Source organism: Typha angustifolia, chromosome 7, assembly GCF_048772165.1.
Source record: "Typha angustifolia cultivar Huaian chromosome 7, ASM4877216v1, whole genome shotgun sequence".
Lineage (NCBI taxonomy): Eukaryota > Viridiplantae > Streptophyta > Magnoliopsida > Poales > Typhaceae > Typha > Typha angustifolia.
In genome coordinates this window covers 2,712,084-2,732,898 of record NC_133245.1, presented here as the reverse complement: position 1 = coordinate 2,732,898, position 20,815 = coordinate 2,712,084, and the positions used below count along the sequence as shown (strand labels likewise).

At 37.9% G+C, this 20,815-nt stretch overlaps 3 protein-coding genes across 5 annotated transcripts; 2 read left to right on the top strand and 1 right to left on the bottom strand.

Moving 5' to 3' along the window:
• Positions 1 to 81: 81 nt before the first annotated feature.
• LOC140763226 (photosystem II reaction center W protein, chloroplastic-like) lies at positions 82 to 810 on the bottom strand. The gene is made up of 2 exons (XM_073101318.1): positions 568 to 810; positions 82 to 502 (listed from the first exon to the last, which is right to left on the bottom strand). The coding sequence occupies exons 1-2, from the start codon at positions 668 to 670 to the stop codon at positions 186 to 188; spliced, it is 420 nt and encodes a 139-aa protein (XP_072957419.1). The 5' UTR covers positions 671 to 810; the 3' UTR covers positions 82 to 185.
• A 1,420-nt stretch (positions 811 to 2,230) lies between these two features.
• Positions 2,231 to 7,899, top strand: LOC140763860 (E3 ubiquitin protein ligase DRIP2-like). 2 transcript variants are annotated; one of them, XM_073102229.1, is made up of 7 exons: positions 2,231 to 2,813; positions 3,896 to 3,995; positions 4,540 to 4,873; positions 5,049 to 5,482; positions 5,570 to 5,620; positions 6,258 to 6,330; positions 7,386 to 7,899. In XM_073102229.1, exons 1-7 carry the CDS (start codon positions 2,669 to 2,671, stop codon positions 7,464 to 7,466), a joined length of 1,218 nt encoding a protein of 405 aa, XP_072958330.1. In that variant the 5' UTR covers positions 2,231 to 2,668; the 3' UTR covers positions 7,467 to 7,899. The 2 variants fall into 2 exon arrangements, with proteins under 2 accessions (XP_072958330.1, XP_072958329.1); XM_073102228.1 differs by having other exon boundaries at positions 2,234 to 2,813; positions 7,325 to 7,899.
• A 424-nt stretch (positions 7,900 to 8,323) lies between these two features.
• On the top strand, positions 8,324 to 20,483 carry LOC140762867 (DNA (cytosine-5)-methyltransferase 1B-like). Of its 2 annotated transcripts, none has more exons than XM_073100839.1 (13): positions 8,324 to 8,779; positions 10,134 to 10,174; positions 13,972 to 15,448; positions 15,806 to 17,294; positions 17,499 to 17,663; positions 17,754 to 17,952; positions 18,032 to 18,143; positions 18,232 to 18,379; positions 18,474 to 18,671; positions 18,792 to 19,070; positions 19,212 to 19,373; positions 19,477 to 19,695; positions 20,126 to 20,483. In XM_073100839.1, exons 2-13 carry the CDS (start codon positions 10,141 to 10,143, stop codon positions 20,261 to 20,263), a joined length of 4,620 nt encoding a protein of 1,539 aa, XP_072956940.1. In that variant the 5' UTR covers positions 8,324 to 8,779; positions 10,134 to 10,140; the 3' UTR covers positions 20,264 to 20,483. The 2 variants fall into 2 exon arrangements, with proteins under 2 accessions (XP_072956940.1, XP_072956941.1); XM_073100840.1 differs by lacking the exon at positions 8,324 to 8,779 and adding an exon at positions 8,788 to 9,541.
• The last annotated feature ends 332 nt before the right edge of the window (positions 20,484 to 20,815 follow it).

The window sequence follows — 20,815 nt, the reverse complement described above, 5'->3', positions numbered from 1 at the left end:
TTATTGTTTTCACTATCTTTATATGAGATTTCAGTCACAATTTTGTTATAACAACTGAAGCAATCTCAAACTTTGGAGTGCTCACAAAATGAAGGCTTGTTAGCTTGATATATATATATATATATGTGTGCCGATGAATGAAACATACAACAAACACTTAAGGTATAACAACGGAATTAATCCACCTAAAGTGACAGCCCAGAGTCCTCATCCTCTTCAAGAGTGCTGGTGTAAACAAAGAAGACTGACCAAATGAGACCAAAAACACCAAACAAAATCCAACCCAAGAGATTGTTGCTCAGCCCCAAGCTCAGCCCAGTCCCCTCCGTGCTCATCCTCTCGTCCACCAACGCCAAAACCGGGTTCGATACGCTCATCACACTAGCCGCGGCCAGTAACGCCGCCCCGGTGCTCTTACCGGCGACCCCCGTCGATCTCTTCTGGTCCTTCTCACAGCACTTCATCCTTCCACCGTTTGCTATGCGAGGCAATCCTGTGACACCTGTTTTTATGAACACTTTTAGCGTATATTATACAAACCACGACGATAAAATAAGTAGGAATTACCTGAGACCGGAGAGGAGGAGGAGGCGGCGGCCGCCGGAACCTTAGCGGCCGCGCTGGCTCTGAAGATGGTTGAAGTTGCTGCGGCGGCATTGACGGCGGCCATGATTTAAGGTTTAGAGAGGGACTGAAGCTTGATCGGTTAGGTGCTACAGAGGAGGGGGAGGTGGGAATTGAGATCTTAAAAAGGTTAGCTTCACGGTTAATATTAGATTTTTGTTTTTTGGTCACATTGAGGGTGGATATGGAGTATCCACGACACGATAAATATTTGGAGCCCAGTGGTTGGATAGAGCGTGGTTGGCCTTGCTTCCATGCCTCATCCTCTCAACCAACCGTTGCCTCCCACGTTGACAGGAGATCTACCTGGATGCATAGATTCACGTAGATCTATAACTCCAGAGCTCATCAAATATCAAAGGTTCTGGTTGGATTGCTGCAGTCCCATAAATAATTATACAGATGGTTCCAATTTCCACAGCATTTTTATTTCTATGAGTGTATATAATCCATTTTAGTTTAGCTTGATTTTAATTTCTCTCTCCGTAAGGCTTTGTTTGCTTTGAGTTTAAAGACTCTTAATATATTTCAGATTTACTTTTTAAAAATTAAAGATTAAAAAATAAGACTATCGAGCGGTGCTAGTATTTTCAAGTTTTAAATCAAAATATACATGACAAGTTAAAATTAAGACAAATTAAGCTAGAGTAAATTGCAATTTTCTTTGTTCTCTATAATTATAAGCATGTAGCGTTCTTCTATTTATACTAATAATAATAAATGCTATAATTTTACTACCACATATCTACTGTTTTTTAATTAATGGAGATCTCTTATTTAGAGTTTTTTTTTTATAAATTAGTTAAATTATAAATCACAACGGACCAAAACAAATGTGTATATATAAGAAATATATGCTCATAAACATTTAAATATATAACCTTCAGATATATACGCTTTAAAACTTTATTTTTGGGGGCATTCAAGTTAGAGAATTAGCCAACTAAGTGGAGGAAAAATAATATGTGAATGCTAGCTGGGATGTTTGGTTTTTGAAACATTAGTTTGGGCACTATATATCTTAATAACCTCATGTTACCTTTGACTTCGTATTGCTATGTCGTGCCCAATTGCATTGCATGTTATATTGTAGAAATGTTATCGATTTAAGCGAGACACTGCAAAATTCCCATCGATCTCAAAATACATCATGCATGCATACTACTACAAAGATAAAATGAATTAAAAATAAATATATTTCATAGTGTTAATATATACTTGGCTGCTGAGATACCACCTTACAGTAGTAAAGAACAAACAGATATGAAATTAATGCATAAATACGCATGCTATTTTATAATCCACATAATAAATATTATATGAAATAATGTGATAGAATTTATATGATACGTGCCAATCTTGAGTGCATGAATCCGTTTATTTTCTCTCTCTCTCTCTCTCTAACCCGCTTTTTAATCTTAATTAACGCTAATCACATTACCGAAGCCTAGCAATGGCCCCGCCTTAAAAACTTTTCCACTGGACCCCACTTTAGGAACCAACACGTGGCAAGAGGGCGAGGGGCTAACACAACCATAACCTAGCCCCCTGACGCGCACGTTAGCAGCGGCATAGGTCGATTCTTGAAGACACGTTGTTTTGGCCCGAGCACGCCAAAACCCTCCTCGTTCCGTGCTCTCCCTACTTTTCTCTCTCTCTCTCTCTCTCTCTTAGTCTCTTATTCTATTCGATTCTTTTCCTGCTCTTCATCTTCCCCTCTCCTCTCTGCTCTCTCTCCGTCTCGCTCTACTCGTCGCCGTTAGATCCTTCTTCCCACTCCCCTCTCGGATACCCACTGCCGCTTTTTCCCCGAATCCACCCTCTCCCACCTTCGCTGCTCCCCTGTTGCCGCCCTTGAAAAGATCCAATCTTTCCTATTTTTTCCTACCCCAGATCTCCGCTTCCCCATCCTTTCCTCACGTTCTCTTTCGATCAATGCGGCCTCAGGGGCCAAAGGGGATGGCTTTGGGCGGCGCCCCGCGTCGGAGATTGTTCGCATGCAGGGCAGCTTGCTAACGTGCGCGCTCACGACGCACGAGTTGGGATGGCGAGCGGCGAGCCGGCGGCGGCGCTAGGGGTCACGATGGCGGTGATGGTGAAGCGAGAGGTTATCGCGGCGTGCATGACGTGCCCGCTCTGCAAGAAGCTGCTCCGGGATGCCACCACCGTATCGGAGTGTCTACACACGTGTGAGCCTCTTGTTTCACTTCCTCCGATCGAAATCTTGCATCTTTTGATGGTTTCGCGATGTTGGTCGGTCTTTGATTTGATTTCTGGACGTGAATTCCTCGTGGAGTGGAAATCTGAGATTTTTACGTAATTTTCGGTGTTATGATACTGGTGGACGTTGTTGTTCGATTCCGCGATCTGGGTTCTTCAGATTTCTCATTTTTTACGAGATTGATGCGAGGATAATATTTAGAAAATTCAAAAGTTGGCGTTGCTTGAGCTTTGGTTCTTTCCCCTTTGGCACGCGGCGCTGTAATCGAATGAATAATTGGATAATTTTATATCAATGTTGTCTTCTTCCTCCCCTGCTGCCATGGCTCCATGATGTAGGGGAGATTCGTCGGCGATGGCATGTCAATAAAGGTGGTAGCTTTATCTGTTTTATTCAGATCCAAGGTTAATTTTTTAAACCTCTCTATTGCAATCACTAATCAGGTGAAGCAATTTGAAGTCTAGTTTTCTCTGCCACATGGCTACGATTTTGCATGATATTTAAGTGGTCGACTGTTCAAGTAACAGCCGTAGGTTTATATATCGGTTTTCCTGAACGAAGTAAATATTTGCACAGTTTTGGTTAATGGTCTTGATACTCCTCGTCCTTTTGAAATACGGAGAACAGTAGTTATAACTTATAACTGTGCTTGCGCTGATACGGATTTATTTATATATTTGTCCCTTATGTCTGACATTTTGTTTTATCATTGCGATTGGTCTCTTTCCATAATCTCATCACACTCATCAGCTTAATTTCTCTATATTCCTTGTTAAGTTTCAGATGTATGTTTATCGATTATTTAATTATTTATTTGTGTTGTATGTATAAATCTCTGCATGATCATGAACTATTTCGTGCATCTTTTTTTCTTTCATGCTCTAGTTTGCAAGAACTTTTATTCCTTGGTGGCCTCCCTTGTTTCTGCAAAATTGCAGATTGTCACTGCATTGGTGCTATAGTAGGACAATGGATAAGTAGACAACCATATTGTTACTTGAGTTATGAATGAGAAATATATGAATTTTGATCTTTATATCCTTTAAGCAGTTTGCAGAAAGTGCATATTTGAGAAGCTTTCTGATGAGGAGGTAGACTGCTGTCCAGTTTGCAATATTGATCTGGGTTGTGCTCCATTGGAGAAGCTCAGGTAAACTTCTTTTTCTCATGACCATATGGTCTCTTATTAGAAGGTACTCTTTAATCTAGTTATCTTTTGATTACGATCTATTCAGTTGTCCTCAGTAACCTACTTATTAGCATCTTGTACTAAGGAAAACTAGGTTACTGTGGAACTCTGTGGCTCTGTGGTACTGGTAGGTTCTTTTGCCTCTTCGATACTATTGAAAGCTGTGAAGGTAGAAAGAGATTACTTTCGGGAATTAAAAGCATATGCCTAGCTAATGTTTAAGATAGGATTAGAGGAAATAGAATACATCAGAAAAAACAATGATCTAAAGAGAATGTGACGATGATAATTTCCTTCTTGTGAATTCAATTTTCTTGTTCTGCAAAAAGTTTGTTAGTCTTTTTGATCATTTTTAGTAATGGTCTTTCTTGTGCCAACAACATATGGAACATTAATATCGTGTTCATATAGCTTGGAAAAAAAGAAATTACTTGAATTGTATCATTTTGCATCATTATTCTACTAGTGCTTATTAGTTTCACATTTCATTTTGGACCATTCACAGACCTGATCACAATCTACAAGAAGTAAGGACAAAAATATTTCCTTTCAAAAGAAGGAAGGTTGAAGCTCCAGAAGTTGTCTCGCCTATTATGTTGCCTATTAAAAGGAAAGAAAGGTCCCTCTCTTCATTGGTGGTGAATACTCCTCAAGTATCTACACAGACAAGCTTGACAGGCCGGCGAACAAAATCTGTTGCTCGAAGGGTTTCTGCTTTACGTGGCTTAGGTCCTATTATTAAAGAACCCGTGAAAAAGGAAAATGATACTATTGAAAAGCATGCCGATAACTCAAGCCCATCTGATACTCTGAGGAAAATGACTCAGACCAGAAGACAGGTGGAAAATTGCAACTTTGTTTCCTTTTTGTTAATTTTAGAGTGTAACAGTTTTAAGTTGCCTGTGTTCTTTGCGAACATGTTGGCACACTTATTAGTGTTGATTTTAGCTTACTTCATAGTTGTTCTGCTGTTATTGTTCTCACGAAGTACATTTTGTTGGCCAACCTTATCAGACTTCTTCAATTGCTGAGCCATCCAACCATCCTCTTAATAATGATATCGAGAACGGTGAGCACTTTTTGGATAAAACAGAGCTTTGGAAACCTTTGAATTGTCTTGTGGAAGCTGCAAACAGAACCAAGTCTTTGAAGTCCAGCCCCCGGAGTCCTGTTGTTAAGACGGAACAACTCAGTGGCTTTGATGGTGATGAACAACTTCAGAAAGCAAAGGTTCGGGAGCATCCGCAGAAATTTAAAATTCAGCATGAAAAGAATGGTACTTCTTCCATGCCACCAATTGTCAAAAATAGAAGAGCAAGAGCACAAGGAATTAGCCGAAAAAGGAGAGAACCTGGTGGCTCAATCCATGCAATGCTCCACTCAGCATCAAGTCGACAAGATAGGAAGTTCAATCCTATATGGTTTTCATTAGTTGCCTCTTTTGACCAGTGAGTATCTTCTTTTCTGAAAGTTCAGCAGTAGTAACCTCTGGAGTATGTTCTTGATCTTTGTTGTATTCCCCAAAATGCTTTCAGGAAAGGAGATCCACCTTTGCCACAGATTCCTACAAACTATTTGAGGATTAAGTAAGTAATATTTTTTGCACTTCCTGATTAGGTTACAAATATTAGGGGCCCTGTTGCACATTTGAAATTACAACTTTTTACCTTTTCTTCCCTCTTCCATGTTAGTTCAAATATATGTTACTGATTTTTATCTATATATTTTCATGGCATAATTGTGGGAGTATGAATTCCTTTTGGAATGTCCCTTACTGTTTTTTCTCAGTACTGCATGGATATGTTATATATTATACATGGTTGATAAGAGTAGGTTCTATCCATAAATAGAATACTACATTTGCTTCTTCTATGTAATGTCGTATACCTGCTTACTTTCAAGGTATCTAGGTAGTGTTTGTGAGCTTATACTTTCTAGCGAGCCTCTGAAATGAAGCTTTCTAGCTATACTATGTAGCTTGATAAGCTGTATGATAAGAAGCCCAGCGGTTATTCCTTTAGTGTTTGTCCACACAGTTGTAAATGACTTGAATATGTTGACCATTTCTGGTTATTATTGTGTAAACTTTCATGGTTTATAATATATTTTATTTCCCTATGGGAGAGAATCTAATTCTGGTATAAACCTTTGGTATGTACCTTGATGATAATTAGTTACTTTACAAGGGGGCTTATATATGTTTTGTTTTTCCTTTGATGTTAGAGATGGTAATGTGCCTGCTTCCTTCATCATAAAGTACCTTGTGCAGAAGCTAAATCTTTCTAGTGAAGCTGAGGTGAGTTTCCAATTCCATTCTGCATCAATTATCCACTTAATAGATATTACTTCTTTAAATTGCAAAACCTAAAACTCTAAGTTAGTAGGAAATAAATGGTAATGCCTTGTGTTACTTTTTGTTACACCATGTCTTAGTTTACTGGATTGAATCAAGCACCTGTATATGGAAAATATTGCGAACATATTAATCGACAGTGAGGAGTTATTATCTTCAACAAAGAAAATCATCTCGATCAACTTGTGTTTACTAAAGATAGGCATTCCATTACACAGATACTACGATTCTTCCATGCATTTCTCTTTGTTTCACTATTGCTCATCACTGGTGTTTTTGCTATATTGTAATTGGCTTTCTGGAAGCTCCAAATTATATGAGCTTGCTTCCAAATCTGAGGACTATTGGTATCTTACTATGTTTCATATGTTTTCTGTGTTTAATTATGCCGTAGATATTTTCTTAAACTCCCTTGATAGGTTCCAACCCGACGGATGCAAGTTGGTTTAGTTTTGTGTTTGATTATGTTTTGGCTTGTTTTCTATCTTGAGTGACTAGTCCGGTTGAAGGACTTAATATAGGCAATAAAGTATTTCCTTCTTCTATCTCAAGTTTAGCCAGGAGGCTAGGATTTGTGATCTCTTATGACATTAGTCTTGCTGTGATATTGCTTGACAAGGCTCCGTTGGGTCGGATCCTATCATCCCTATTCGATTTTCTTTTTCCCCTTCGCATAGACTTAATCTTCATTTGCTTCAGTACAGACCTAACTTGTTTCCTGCTGCTTGCAATGTTCTGGTTTTTGCAGTGCTCATGCATGAGATCTGTAAAAAGAAAAAGCTAAATTACTCTTCATGTGTTGCGATATGCTTAGCCTTAGGCTTATACAGTAAGAGTCAGAAATTACGTCAATTGAGATGGCTGTTAAGTTTGTCGCTGCCAATATAATTATGTCTTTACGAAGCTCAATCCTGTCATTTATCTTATATAAATATAGGTGGAAATTACATGTCGTGGTCAAACGGTGAGTCCCACACTGGCATTGCATTGCTTAACAGATCTGTGGCTGCGGTGGGGATCAACACAAAAGGTGCAAGCATCTGTGGGTACATCGGCGAAAGAGTTTGTCATGGTTCTAACCTATGGCCGGCCCAAGTCTTCGGTATCTTGATTCTTGATTTCCCTGCTGGCGATATCGTTTCAAATTCCACCTTACAATTCCAAGCGAAGATGCCATCATGCTTTCAGAGGCAGCGAAAGGACTGCCTCATAGTCTTAGATGTTGCTATTATCTCTCCGTTTAACTGGTCGTCGTGCAATTTATTGTAACCATCGCTGTATCTCATCTTGTTTCATTTCATTAAAATATGGTCTTGTTTTATGTGTATTGCGAAGCAAATATAATGCTGTAATTGTTATTTACATTCAAACATCCATTGTAGCTTCTGGAAATTCCATCATTTCTTTCTTCTTCGCTTGTACTTATCCCCCATTTGATGATAAAATATTGCAGCATTTTCATTGATGGACACTCGTGAGAAGAAGAAAAAGAAAGAAAAGCTTGGTTGTTCATGTCCTCTGTTTAGCATGTCTCGTGAGTTTGAAGTTTGTATATCGATTTAGGTTATTATAGTGTTTTATTATAAACCGGGTAACATAAAGATGGAGAAATTTTCAATATTCTTTATAATATAGATGGATGAAAAGAAGAGCAAAAGAATTATTTTAAACGGTAGTTGATTAAATAAATATTTCTCCAAGCTTTAAATGGTTATTTGTGGATTAAGAAAATATATTAATTCTCAAAATACAGAGTCCAGAGACATGCACCTAAATCCTAACTCCCATCCCCATTACTAAACACCTGCCATCGAAAGCATCCAAAAAATGGAGAGAAAATGACCAGATTACCGTTCATTCTAAACCCTGTATGAGCTCTGTTTAGGGTTTTTAACTTTGGGCACTGGTAGTGAGTGGTAGAGCAGGGGGGGTCAAGGTGGGGGAGAAGGAAAAGCTGCGAATACTTAAAAGGAAGGGGGAGGAGTGGAGGAGGGGTGGATTTGGAAAGAAATGAAGGAGGGAGTACATACGTTTCAAAAACCCCCCTCTCCCCCCTTCCATCTCATCATGTCGGCTTCTTGCTTGGCTTTCCTTTTTGGCGTGCTGTCAAATTAATTTGGCTCCCGCCAAAAGAACCCTTTCGCGCCCCCGCCACGTGCGCCGGGAAAACCTGAGCCTTCCTCTTCTATCCAAGTGTTTCCAGTCTAGTCTTGTACAATACGACGCCCCCTTTCCCATTTCCTCATTGCGATCTCTCTCTCTCTCTCCCTAAATCCCTCTCTATCTCTCCCTAAACCCCTCTCTATCTCTCTCCTGTCTCTCTATCTATCTATCTATCTATCTCCTCGAACTCTTCGCCGCCGTCCGATCGCCGGCTAAAATCCTCTCTGAGGTGAGTAGAAGGCCTCTGATTTCGCCCAAAGGCTGCTCCTTTGAGTTTCTATTGAACGGTTTTGGAGATGAGAGGATGGAACCTAAGTTGTTTGTTTTTCCACTTCTCTCTCGGTTATTTCTATTCTTTTCTGTCAAAATTTGGGTTCATGAAGACATTTCTTCGTTTCCACACTTTCGGACTATTTATCGGCTGTTTCTTGATCAAAAAGAATTTATGGGGGGGTGTTTGCCGGTAATTTTGAGTTATCGGTGCTTTTTAAGAGCAATTTCTAGCCTCTTTGCTGCATAGGAGTTTCTTTTTTGCATCTTTTGTTGCTTTTGCCTTTTTAAATTTAGTGTGATGGGCCAGGTATGATCTTAAAAATAATACAATTCCGGCCAAATCCCGTGCAGTTTCCTTAACAACCACAGGAAAAGTTGTTCAGTCTTTAGATCAATCATGCGGCCATCATTTGCCAAAAGCTTATCTGTTGCTTTGAAGCACTCATGTTTTCTTCCATTTCTTATTCTCTCCATCTTTTTATTTGATGAGATAGTCACCCGTGAAGTACATCTGCTCATCCGCCTTTATCTGTTCCTAAGCTTTAGCCGTTCTCTCTCAAATTAGACCCCCCCAAAAAAATTCTAAGTATTCACGACAACACACCATTACTGCTGCTGCCTTTTCAGCTTCTTGTTGGCCCATGAAGTTGGCAGACACTGAATAGAAAAAGAATTGTGTCGCTTCTCATTGTCATCACATATCATGTCCACAGCATTGGTATGTTGAGAAAAGGAAATTCTGATTTGAAATTGTGATCCTTATAGCTAAAGCCATGAAATATGTGCATCATCTTTTATTTTTCTTTTTTCCCATGTCTAAATAATCTCGTACCTATCTCATGCTCCAACTGCAAAGGATTATTATAAGAGGAAACTAATGCGTCCTATTACTGACAACATCAATTAGTAAAGCACTGTATTTGCATTGTGTATATGTTCTTGCATCGCAGATTTTCTTTCTTTGGTAATAACTCTTTATTATTGTTGTAACTAGTAAGCATTTCAATCCACAGTTCTAGCCACTTTTTCCCTTTTCAACATGCCGTGCGGAATGCTCTCATTTCCATCCAAGTTTGATTTTATTTAGTGACAGTTTAGCAGTCCGACTGTTTTCCAAAATTACCAAATTTGTAATGATTAAACTTTTTGCATGTCTAAGATAGTGACATGCTATAAGGCTTTGCAGCTTTGCTTCATGCACTTGGGACTTCTTACTTATGCCTTTATGCTTCCTTTCTTATGCAGTCTATTTATCTAATAGAGTACTTTAGTTAACACTTACTGTTGTTTGGTCAATTTATAACATGCAGGGGAAGTATGGCAAGAAATCCTGGTTCAGAAAATTCTACAGGTTTGATTCCACAAATACCAACCAGTTACATGTCCATGTAATAAAGTGTATTTCTTATATCACAGGCAGTTAGCAAAGGGAACTTCTGTTTAGAGTTGTAAATGGCAACTTACTTAGATTATAAAAGTGAAGAAGAAACTGCCTTTACTCCAGCTTCGGAGTCCTGTAAATTGAATGGTTCTTTATTCTTTCACTATATATGTTCACTGATGAGGCACTTAATATATTAGTTAAATGATTCTTTATTCTTTCTCCATATTTGTTCACTGATGGGGCATTTATATTTTAGTTATATTATGTCACTGGCTTTTAGGAATGCTGTTTGTGCAGCTTTATTTTGAGAAGAATAGATGCTAGTAGCTACTGATTTAAATATTGAAGTACAATTGAACATACAAGTATTTTGAAACTTTGTCTTTATCTTGTGCAGAACAAGAAACATTAAAGTATTCTGTATCCAATGCGTAATATTCATTTGTTAGAATCACAAACATATGGCTCTATGCTGGATTTATCTGTTCTTGGTAGCATATGCACAGCCTAAACAAAATAATGGTGCTTATAATTTTAGAAGGCGGGATTCATATCCTGCATCACTAGATGCAAATATATGTCCCTTGGTGAATTACTACTTTAGTTGAATACCAATCAACATTCAAGTAGTCTTCCAATGAAGAATATTTGATTACAACCAAGGTTTTAAAAGACTAGATAGTAGACGGGTGGATAAGAGATCATGTGGCACTAATCGATATACTAGTGCATTCTTGTTAAGAACTCTAATAAGATATTAGAATCCGTTAACTCATCAACATGAATAATTTTGAATTTCAAAATCAATCTACACTAAAATATGATTTGATATGTTAAGGCGGTCAAGTAGACAGGACCCAAGCGGGGCATAGTTATATTCTATCTAAATCGACGGAAGTTTTTTAAACAATTATTGCAACTGTAAACTAACTTGATGTCAACAAACATTTCATAACTATTTTTTGAAAGGACAACCATGCTAGCCAAGTGAAAGGCTACACCATTGCAATTAATTAAGGAGGTGAACTTCACCAAATGCAACTCTCATAGTTAATTTTGTGCTTGGTGTGTGGTGACCATCTATTGTAATTTGATCTCTAAAGTATCACTCTTCAAAGTTCAAGTAGATAATTAAGCTTTAAGTTATGTAATCTTAATGCTGCTCCAAAAGTCGGTGCATGCACCAGTATATACTTCTGTATATGCAGCTCATCCTTTGTCTCCCCTGCATAGATTGCCTCTGCACAGAATCTAGACACAATCAGGCCACATAACAAGTATGACAACGCCTCATGTTATTGATAGATATAAGCAATGTCATTATGGAACATAGATGACTAGGTACTTAAACACTTGCATGCCATATATATATATATTTGGAATATTTATTTCCCCTATTAACTTATTAGAAACTAGCTGTATATATCTTTAGAAAATTTAACTAGGTCGTTAAATTTTTGTGTTTATGTAATTTTTCTTGATTCTTTACATATGTGATCTTCATTTATTGCATGTGCTATTGTGCTTAACGTGGATTGCATGCTTATCCATGTATTCACTAGGCACTAGCATTTCCTTGTCTCCCTGCATAGTGTGACTGCTTTTAGAAAATTGCTGTTTTACTAAGTCAAGATAACATGGAATATATCAAGGTTTTAAAAGACTATAGGTAGTAGACTGGCAGACAAGGCGGTCACGTATTGCCTAGGCACTAGGCGGTTGCCTAGAATTTAAGGTGGTTCATAGTTAAACAAATAAGAGAAATAATAGTTAGAGAAAAAGTTTAAATTTGTGTGTACAATCTAAACAATATATTAGTGCATTCTTGTTAAGAACCTTGGTAAAACATTAAAATCCACTAGTTTGTCAACATCTACAACAATTATGAATTTCAAATCAACCTACAGTCTAAAACATGATATTAGATACTAAGGAAGTCACCTAAGCGGGACCTAAGTGGAGCCTGGTTATATTATGTCTACGGTGTGCACCTAAGTGTTAAGATGGAAGTCTTTAAGAACAGTGGTAAATATGCAGGAACCAAACCGAGTTACAGAAGAGCTCTATTTGAAATTTTGAATTGGGTCAATCTATAACCAGCTAAATTTGAATACCATAATTCCTCTAGGACCTCTACCCTTAAGATAGCTCTAGATGTGAAGCAATATCTTGGTAATCTCTGCTGCAGAGATTCGACAAATGAGACGTCCAAAATTAAAAATCTTAAGGGAAGTGATGACACTCGATTATCTTCCATCTGCTAGCAGAATTATGTTATAGCAACAGCTTCTTTGAGTCTTTTAACTCATTGACTATAATCATGGATTTCATATCCTTCTGTTTGAACATGGAATAAACCAGAGGCATGGCACGGTGCTACCTTGAATTGGTACATAATGTGGGCTTATATTTAAAATAATTAAGATGTAGACTCTACATTAAATTTTTGAGAGGAAGTTTTGATTTTTAAGTTGATTTGCTTCTTCAAAGCTAGAAAACATAATGTGAATCCAATATCAGAAGATATTAGCAAAAAAAATTGTCAGTTATCTGATTCTCATCCAACTGTTTTTCCAACAGTATAGACTGAGGCACAACTCAAAGATGAGAACGCTCCAAAAGAATTAATGGTTAACCCTCTTGAAATTGGTTCCAATTCCTGGCCATTACATTTTTAAGGGTAGTTGATACTTTTGACCTTTTCTACTAGAAATTGCATGTTCTAGAGTCTTTATGCAATACATACATAATGATCTGGAATTCAACTTCATTTTGTTGTCACACACACCATCTTTGCACAGTAAAGGATTAGTGAGAGCACAACTTGGATTTGCGAAGGCCCCTAGAAGAATTGAAGTTTCTATAATAGCCTACCAGCCCAACAATAGATAGCTGCAGTTTGGGCTTCTGCAGTTCGGGAGATCTTCCAACACCATGTTAATTGTATTATAGGAAAGACCATTATAAGACTATTATCGCTAGCATTGCAAATCTTGCAATCATCTTCGCCTTTGATATACCATTTTATTCTATCTTAACTTTCAAACACTATCACCACTGCTAATAGAATAGGTAAAAGTTGGCCTCATTATCAGACTATTTGTGTCTGGATAGCTGTGTCCTTCACAATCAGCTCCATTTAGGCAGTTTGTCTTCTTCACTGCTCCAATCCTTTTTTTTTTTTGCCTTTCAGATTTCTATTTGATGAGAATTAGTGCCCTTTATATTCATACTTAGGTATATTGTCGTTGGTCTTTTGACAGATCATTTAGCACTTTCCTTATCTAGTATGGTTCTGGTTAGTTTTGATCTTCATTATATTTGCTTACTTAGTAATTTCTATAGCTTTTTCAGAATTTTCATTTGCTTAGCTTTGCTTCACTCATCTCATAGGTAGTTTTCCTCAGTAATTTTATTTATTTATTTTGGTTAGCTTAGGACCTTAATTCCTCAATTTTCTGATCCAGTTTCTGTTTACATCTAACCCTCTTTCCTTATCTGTTAATTCTTCTATCTTGATATTGCCTATCAGTTTTGTTTTTGACTTCGCCATCTTTTCCTTTCCATTTCTAATATTGTTTTCTTTTTTTGCCATTATTCTTGCTAATTTTACTTAATCTCTCTTTTGACAACTATATTTACTTCATATTCCTCGTATTGCTTATGGTAGCCACATGTGATTAGAGATTCCTGTGCTTGCCATTCTTGTCTTTCCTTTTATTCCTTTACCTTCTTAATGACAAGTGTACTTATAACTATTTCAGGTACGAAGGGGGGCAGAGGAAGACCACCTAAAAGGAAAGGAAAAGTTACAGATGATGCCAACAATGACCAACCAACACCAACTGGCACAAAGAAAAAGCTTGATAACAACATAGAGAATAGTGAAGAGCCTGTTGCGTTCAAGAGGCCGAAGCGAGCTGCTGCATGTTCTAACTTCAAAGAGAAGTCTGTACGATTATCTGAAAAATCCTTAGTCGTTGCGACCAAGAAAAATCGCTTAGAGGAGGAAGAAGTAGTTGCCGTTGAGCTGACTAAACTTGGTCCAGAAGATCCTCCACCATGTAGAAAACTTATAGACTTTATCTTGCATGATGCTGATGGAAATCCGCAGCCCTTTGAAATGTCTGAAATCAATGATTTTTTCATTACTGCTCTCATTATGCCCATGGATGATAACCTGGAAAAGGAGAAAGAAAGAGGAGTAAAATGTGAAGGATTTGGAAGGATTGAGACTTGGGCAATTTCTGGTTATGATGAAGGCTCTCCAATTGTTTGGGTTTCAACTGAAGTTGCAGACTATGAATGCGTAAAACCTGCAAGCAGTTATAAAATCTTCTATGATCATTTTTATGAGAAGGCACACATTTGTATTGAAGTATATAGAAAGTTAGCCAGATCTGCTGGTGGAAATCCAGATTTGAGTCTTGAAGAATTGCTTGCTGGAGTTGTGCGTTCTATGAGTGGAAACAAGAGTTTTTCTAGTGGATCAACTAGTAAAGATTTTGTGATCTCCCTTGGCGAGTTCATATACAACCAACTAATTGGGTTGGATGAGACCTCAAGCAACAATGATGTGCCTTTAGCCACACTACCAGCTCTTATTTCTTTAAGAGATGAATGTAAAAGTAGATCAGAATATAACCAGTTGCCTTTGAGTGTCAGAAATGGGAGTTTGAAAATTAAGGAGGGAACGGATCAGGAGAACATTGAAGATGAAGATGAAAAACTAGCAAGACTGTTGCAGGAAGAAGAAGAATGGAAGCTTATGAGGCAGCAGAGAGGTCGTCATGCAGTGACTTCCCAGAAAAACATCTACATCAAGATAAGTGAAGCAGAGATTGCTAATGACTATCCTCTACCTGCATATTACAAACCCTTAATCCAAGAAATGGATGAGTACATCTTTGACAGTGATAATAGCATGTCCTATTCTGACCTTCCTAGAAGAGTTCTTAACAACTGGGCTCTATACAATTCTGACTCTAGGCTCATTTCGTTAGAGCTTATCCCAATGAAACCATGCACAGAAATTGATGTGACAGCTTTTGGTTCTGGTCATATGAGAGAGGATGATGGTAGTGGGTTCTATATAGAGACTGATCCATCTCAATCTTCCTCCAATGCAGCTGACCATCTGGATGTTGAAGGTGTTCCAGTTTATCTGAGTGCAATTAAGGAGTGGATGATTGAGTTTGGATCCTCAATGATTTTCATATCTATCCGAACAGATCTGGCCTGGTAAGTTTTTGTTCTTAATTTCTCTATCTAACATATGCTAATGCATAACCCTACCTGTTTGTACAAGTACCTATATTGTAGAAAAATATGATCTCATCTTGTAGCATCCCATTTGTGGTGGTTGAAAGCATTTCATATGTATGTTATATAAGAAGCAAGACTATTGTTCACACTATCCTTGTTACCTACATTAAAAGTACTCTTCATAGTCCAGTCAGTATAGCAGTTGCCATTTTTCCTGAGTTAATCTGAAAAAGCACAGATGCCTTTCTTTACTAATTTTGTCAGGTATAGTAATTTTCTGTGATACTTATTTTCTCAATATTGCCAATACTTATATATGCTACCTGATTACAGGTACAGGCTAGGGAAGCCAACAAAGCAGTATGCACCATGGTATGAACCAGTTCTTAAAACTGCGAGGTTGGCCATCAGTATCATCACCATGTTAAAAGAACAAAGCCGAGTTTCCAGGCTTTCATTTTCTGATGTAATTAAAAGAGTTTCAGAATTTGATAAAAAACACCCTGCACATATATCTCCTAACTTAATACTGGTGGAGAGATATGTTGTTGTACACGGGCAGATTATTCTTCAACAATTTGCTGAATATCCAGATGAGACTATCCGGAAATGTGCCTTTGTCACTGGTCTTTCAATTAAGATGGAGCAAAGAAGGCACACAAAACTGGTCATGAAGAAAAAAGTTGTAGTGCAGAAAGGGGAAAATCTAAATCCTAGTGCAGCAATTGGCCCCATATTGTCGAAAAGGAAAGTAATGCGTGCTACCACAACAAAATTGATCAATAGGATATGGGGAGATTATTATTCAAATTTCTTTCCTGAAGATTCAAAGGAGGTCGATGGAAATGAAACGAAGGAACTTGAAGAGCCAGAAGAAAATGAAGAGGATGAGGCAGAAGAGGAGGAGATAATGCTCCAAGAGGAGAAGACCTCTAAGCCTCAGCCATCCTCACGTTCAAAAAAGTCTAATCCTAGTTTTATGGAAATAAAGTGGGATGGGGATCAGACTGGAAATATGGTTTCTGGTGAAGCTCTTTATAGTCATGCTATTGTTCGAGGAGTTGTAATTGCTCTTGGTAGAATAGTGCTACTTGAGCCTGATGATTCAGAACAAGCACCTATGTTATTTGTGGAATACATGTTTGAAAAGCATGACGGTGTGAAAATGGTTCATGGCAGGATTATGCAAAGAGGATCACAGACTGTTCTTGGAAATGCAGCAAATGAGAGGGAGATTTTCTTGACTAATGACTGTATGGATTTTGAATTAGGAGATGTGAAAGAATCTGTAGCTGTAGATATTCGATCAGTGCCTTGGGGCCACATGCATAGGAAGGGGAATGCTGATTCTGCTGAGATTGAAAGGGCAAAGGCTGAGGAGAGAAAGAGGAAAGGATTGCCTATGGAGCTTACTTGTAAAAGCTTATATTGGCCTGAGAGAGGTGCCTTCTTTGCTCTTCCTTATGATAGTTTAGGTCTTGGAAGTGGTTCTTGCAATTCCTGCAAACAAAGGGAATTAGATAGGGATGAATTCAGACTAGCTTCCAAGACCAGTTTTGTATACAAGAAGATTGAATACAGCGTCCATGACTTCTTGTATGTTAAACCCCACTTTTTTGCTGACGGTGAGGAGGATTGTGGCACTTTCAAGGCTGGCAGAAATGTAGGTCTAAAAGCCTATGTGATATGCCATTTGTTGGAAATTGAGGCTCCTCTAGGATCTAAACAAGCTAGATCATCATCAACAAGGGTCAAAGTAAGAAGATTTTACAGACCAGAAGATGTCTCGACTACCAAAGCTTACTGTTCTGATATTAGAGAGGTATACCTTTTCTGTTTATTTCTCATCCCTGTTTGTCTTTAATGTGGATTAACTGAATATTGATACATAAGTAAGTACTATGTGAGTGTCTGACCTTTTGAACTTGCTTTATATCTCCTGGAGCTTACTTCAGCGAGCTGTATTTTGACAAGTTTTTGCTGGTATTGAGCTGCACACCTTTTAAGCTCTGTTGGCATGTTCCAGGTATATTACAGTGAAAACATACTAAGTATACCAGTGGAGATGATAGATGGGAAATGTGAAATTAGAAAGAAAAGCGACCTTCAGAATTTAGAGCTTCCTGCAATTGTTGATCATGTATTTTTCTGTGATTATTCTTATGATCCTGAAAATGGAGCTCTCAAGCAGGTATTCTACTATTTTATTACAAGTTAACTTGTTCAAAATTTCACTTTAGTAACTTAGTTCCCCACTTATTGGTTACATGTGTTCTCGCAGTTGCCTGCCAATGTCAAACTTATGTTCTTGACACAGAAGGCAACTAACACTACTTCTAGAAGAAATAAGGGGAAGGAGGTCTGTAATGGTGGGCAAGCTGATTCTGGCAAATTGTCCAATTTACCACAAGAAAATCGCTTATCAACTCTTGATATTTTTGCTGGTTGTGGAGGGTTATCAGAGGGCTTACAACAATCCGGTATGGCCTTACTCATTTGAGGGTTCATGCACGTGTATGCTAGTATATGCAAACTCGATCTAATTCTTAATGCTTGTAGGTGTTTCCTTTACAAAATGGGCAATTGAATATGAACAGCCAGCTGGAGAAGCTTTTAGTGAAAACCATCCAGAGACCTTGATGTTCATTGATAATTGCAATGTGATTTTAAGGTCTCTCTCTCGCTCTCTCTTGCTCGCTCTCTTGCTCTCTCTCTCTCTCGTGTAACTGATTCTAAGTACTTGAGTGATGGTCATGCAGGGCTATCATGGAAAAGTGCGGAGATGCAGATGACTGCATTTCAACCTCTGAGGCTGCTGAATTAGCAGCTGGGCTTAACAAGGACAAGATTAAGAATCTGCCGGTGCCGGGTGAAGTAGAATTCATAAATGGTGGACCTCCATGTCAGGTATGATTTTACTATACTTTATAAGTGGATATTCTTCTATATGTGTACACCTTTTGTGAAAAGTATCATTTTAATTGACTTCTTTCATGTTCAGGGATTCTCCGGGATGAATAGATTTAACCAGAGTACTTGGAGTAAAGTGCAGTGTGAAATGATCTTGGCGTTCCTGTCTTTTGCTGAGTATTTTCGTCCAAGATTCTTTCTTTTAGAGAATGTTAGGAATTTTGTTTCTTTTAACAAAGGTCAGACTTTTCGTTTAACTCTTGCTTCGCTGTTGGAGATGGGCTATCAGGTTTGAGTCTTCTTCCTTAATCTAAAATTTATCATTGTAAAACAATTAAATGTTTTGCTCTTCTTGATTCTGCAGATGATTCTATTTTCCACCATTCTTGACTACTTTATGATTGTTTAGGTGCGCTTTGGAATTCTGGAAGCTGGAGCTTATGGTGTTTCTCAGTCAAGGAAAAGAGCATTTATTTGGGCAGCTGCTCCAGGAGAGACTCTTCCTGAGTGGCCAGAACCTATGCATGTTTTTGCTAGCCCAGAACTGAAAATATCTATGCCTGGGAATGTGCATTATGCTGCTGTAAGGAGCACTGCTGGAGGAGCTCCTTTCCGCTCAATAACTGTTAGGGATACAATTGGTGATCTTCCTACTGTCGCAAATGGAGCTTCTAAGGTTACCATTGACGTAAGTTCTGTCTTTGATTACCTATTTTTTTCATTATGGGTTTTGCTCTTTACTTTTTCAAGAGAAGTAATCATGTGGCACTGGAATGATGTGGAAGGCCAAAAACTAATAAGTGGCGTACTGATCCTTACTTTTGCCTAGTATGGATGCGATCCAGTTTCCTGGTTTCAGAAACAAATCAGAGGAAGCATGATTGTGTTGAATGACCACATATCCAAAGAAATGAATGAACTTAATCTTATTAGATGCCAAAAAATTCCAAAGCGTCCAGGTGCTGACTGGCATGACCTCCCAGATGAGAAGGTAAGAATTCTGTCATTGTTGTCATGCCTGCTACTCTGATCTTTAGTTTTGTTTCTCTACTTGAATGCTGTTTGATCTATCATTTACATTCCATGAAATGCAGGTGAAACTGTCAACTGGGCAAATGGTGGATTTGATACCATGGTGTTTGCCCAATACAGCTAAAAGGCACAATCAGTGGAAGGGGCTATTTGGAAGGTTGGACTGGGAAGGCAACTTCCCTACTTCCATCACAGATCCCCAGCCAATGGGAAAAGTTGGCATGTGCTTTCACCCTGATCAAGATAGGATTCTTACAGTCCGTGAATGTGCACGATCTCAAGTAAGCTCCCTAACAATCCTTCAAATTGAAATTTTATTGCTATTACTATAAGCGCCACTTATACTTCTATTATATGTTAAATTTTTTAATCCAACCTATTTTCTATGAATAAGTTTTTTAGACAGTTAGAAAACAAAAGAAATTATTAGCATGTTTTAATACACTGTCATAAAAAGTGATTACATCCTGCTATTATGTGAGAATCATGGAAACTTGCTTTTGGTGAAATAGTTTCTGCAAGCAACTCCGTTCTTTGCTAACGAGGAACTGGCAATAACTACTGCAGTGATTATAGATATCCATAGAGCATGGTATTTAGACTCTTAGAGTATGTTGAAACTGCTTCTATCTTTGTGGTGTTAAAAATGAGAGGAAACTCTCTAAATTATGTCCTAATCACTAGTTGTATCATGGTAATTGTTGCATTCAGGGATTCCGAGATAGCTACTGTTTTTCTGGGAACATTCAGAATAAACACAGGCAGATTGGGAATGCTGTGCCACCTCCACTTGCTTATGCCCTTGGAAGGAAACTGAAGGAAGCTGTTGACAAGAACATTTCAGCTTGACTTAATTGCAACTGGTGCCATTGCACCAACAATGCTTCTGGATATTTTGTACATGAATAGAGACATGTTGTCTTTTCAACAGAAATTGAGAGATTTCATCTCCCTTACTATCTTGGCAAAAACATAGTGTTAATATTTCTCTTCTGAATAGGTAGATATGTAAGGTCCTTAAATTAGTATACAGAAGAAAAAAAGGAAAACGATTTGACATTCTTCAAAAGCTGATTGTAGATTTCTTAATTCTGTTATTGTGTGTAATCTTGGGTAGTAAGGTGTATTTTGGCTCATCTTGTTGCTCTATGAGAAATTGGTTGAGAAAGTGTGTGTGTGTGTGTGTGTGTGTGTGTGTGTGTGTGTGTGTGTATTTTAAAGAAAGTTTGTAGACGAGAATTTCATTTAGTCTCAAATGATTTGTTATAACTTGATACCCAATTAAAGGGGGAAAAAAGAAGATAAAAGAAGCTCTACAGTTGAAATACAGACAAAATAGCAACAGAGAAAGAAGTATTAAGAAGATAACAATATAAGCTCTCATGTTTTAAAAAAATGGAG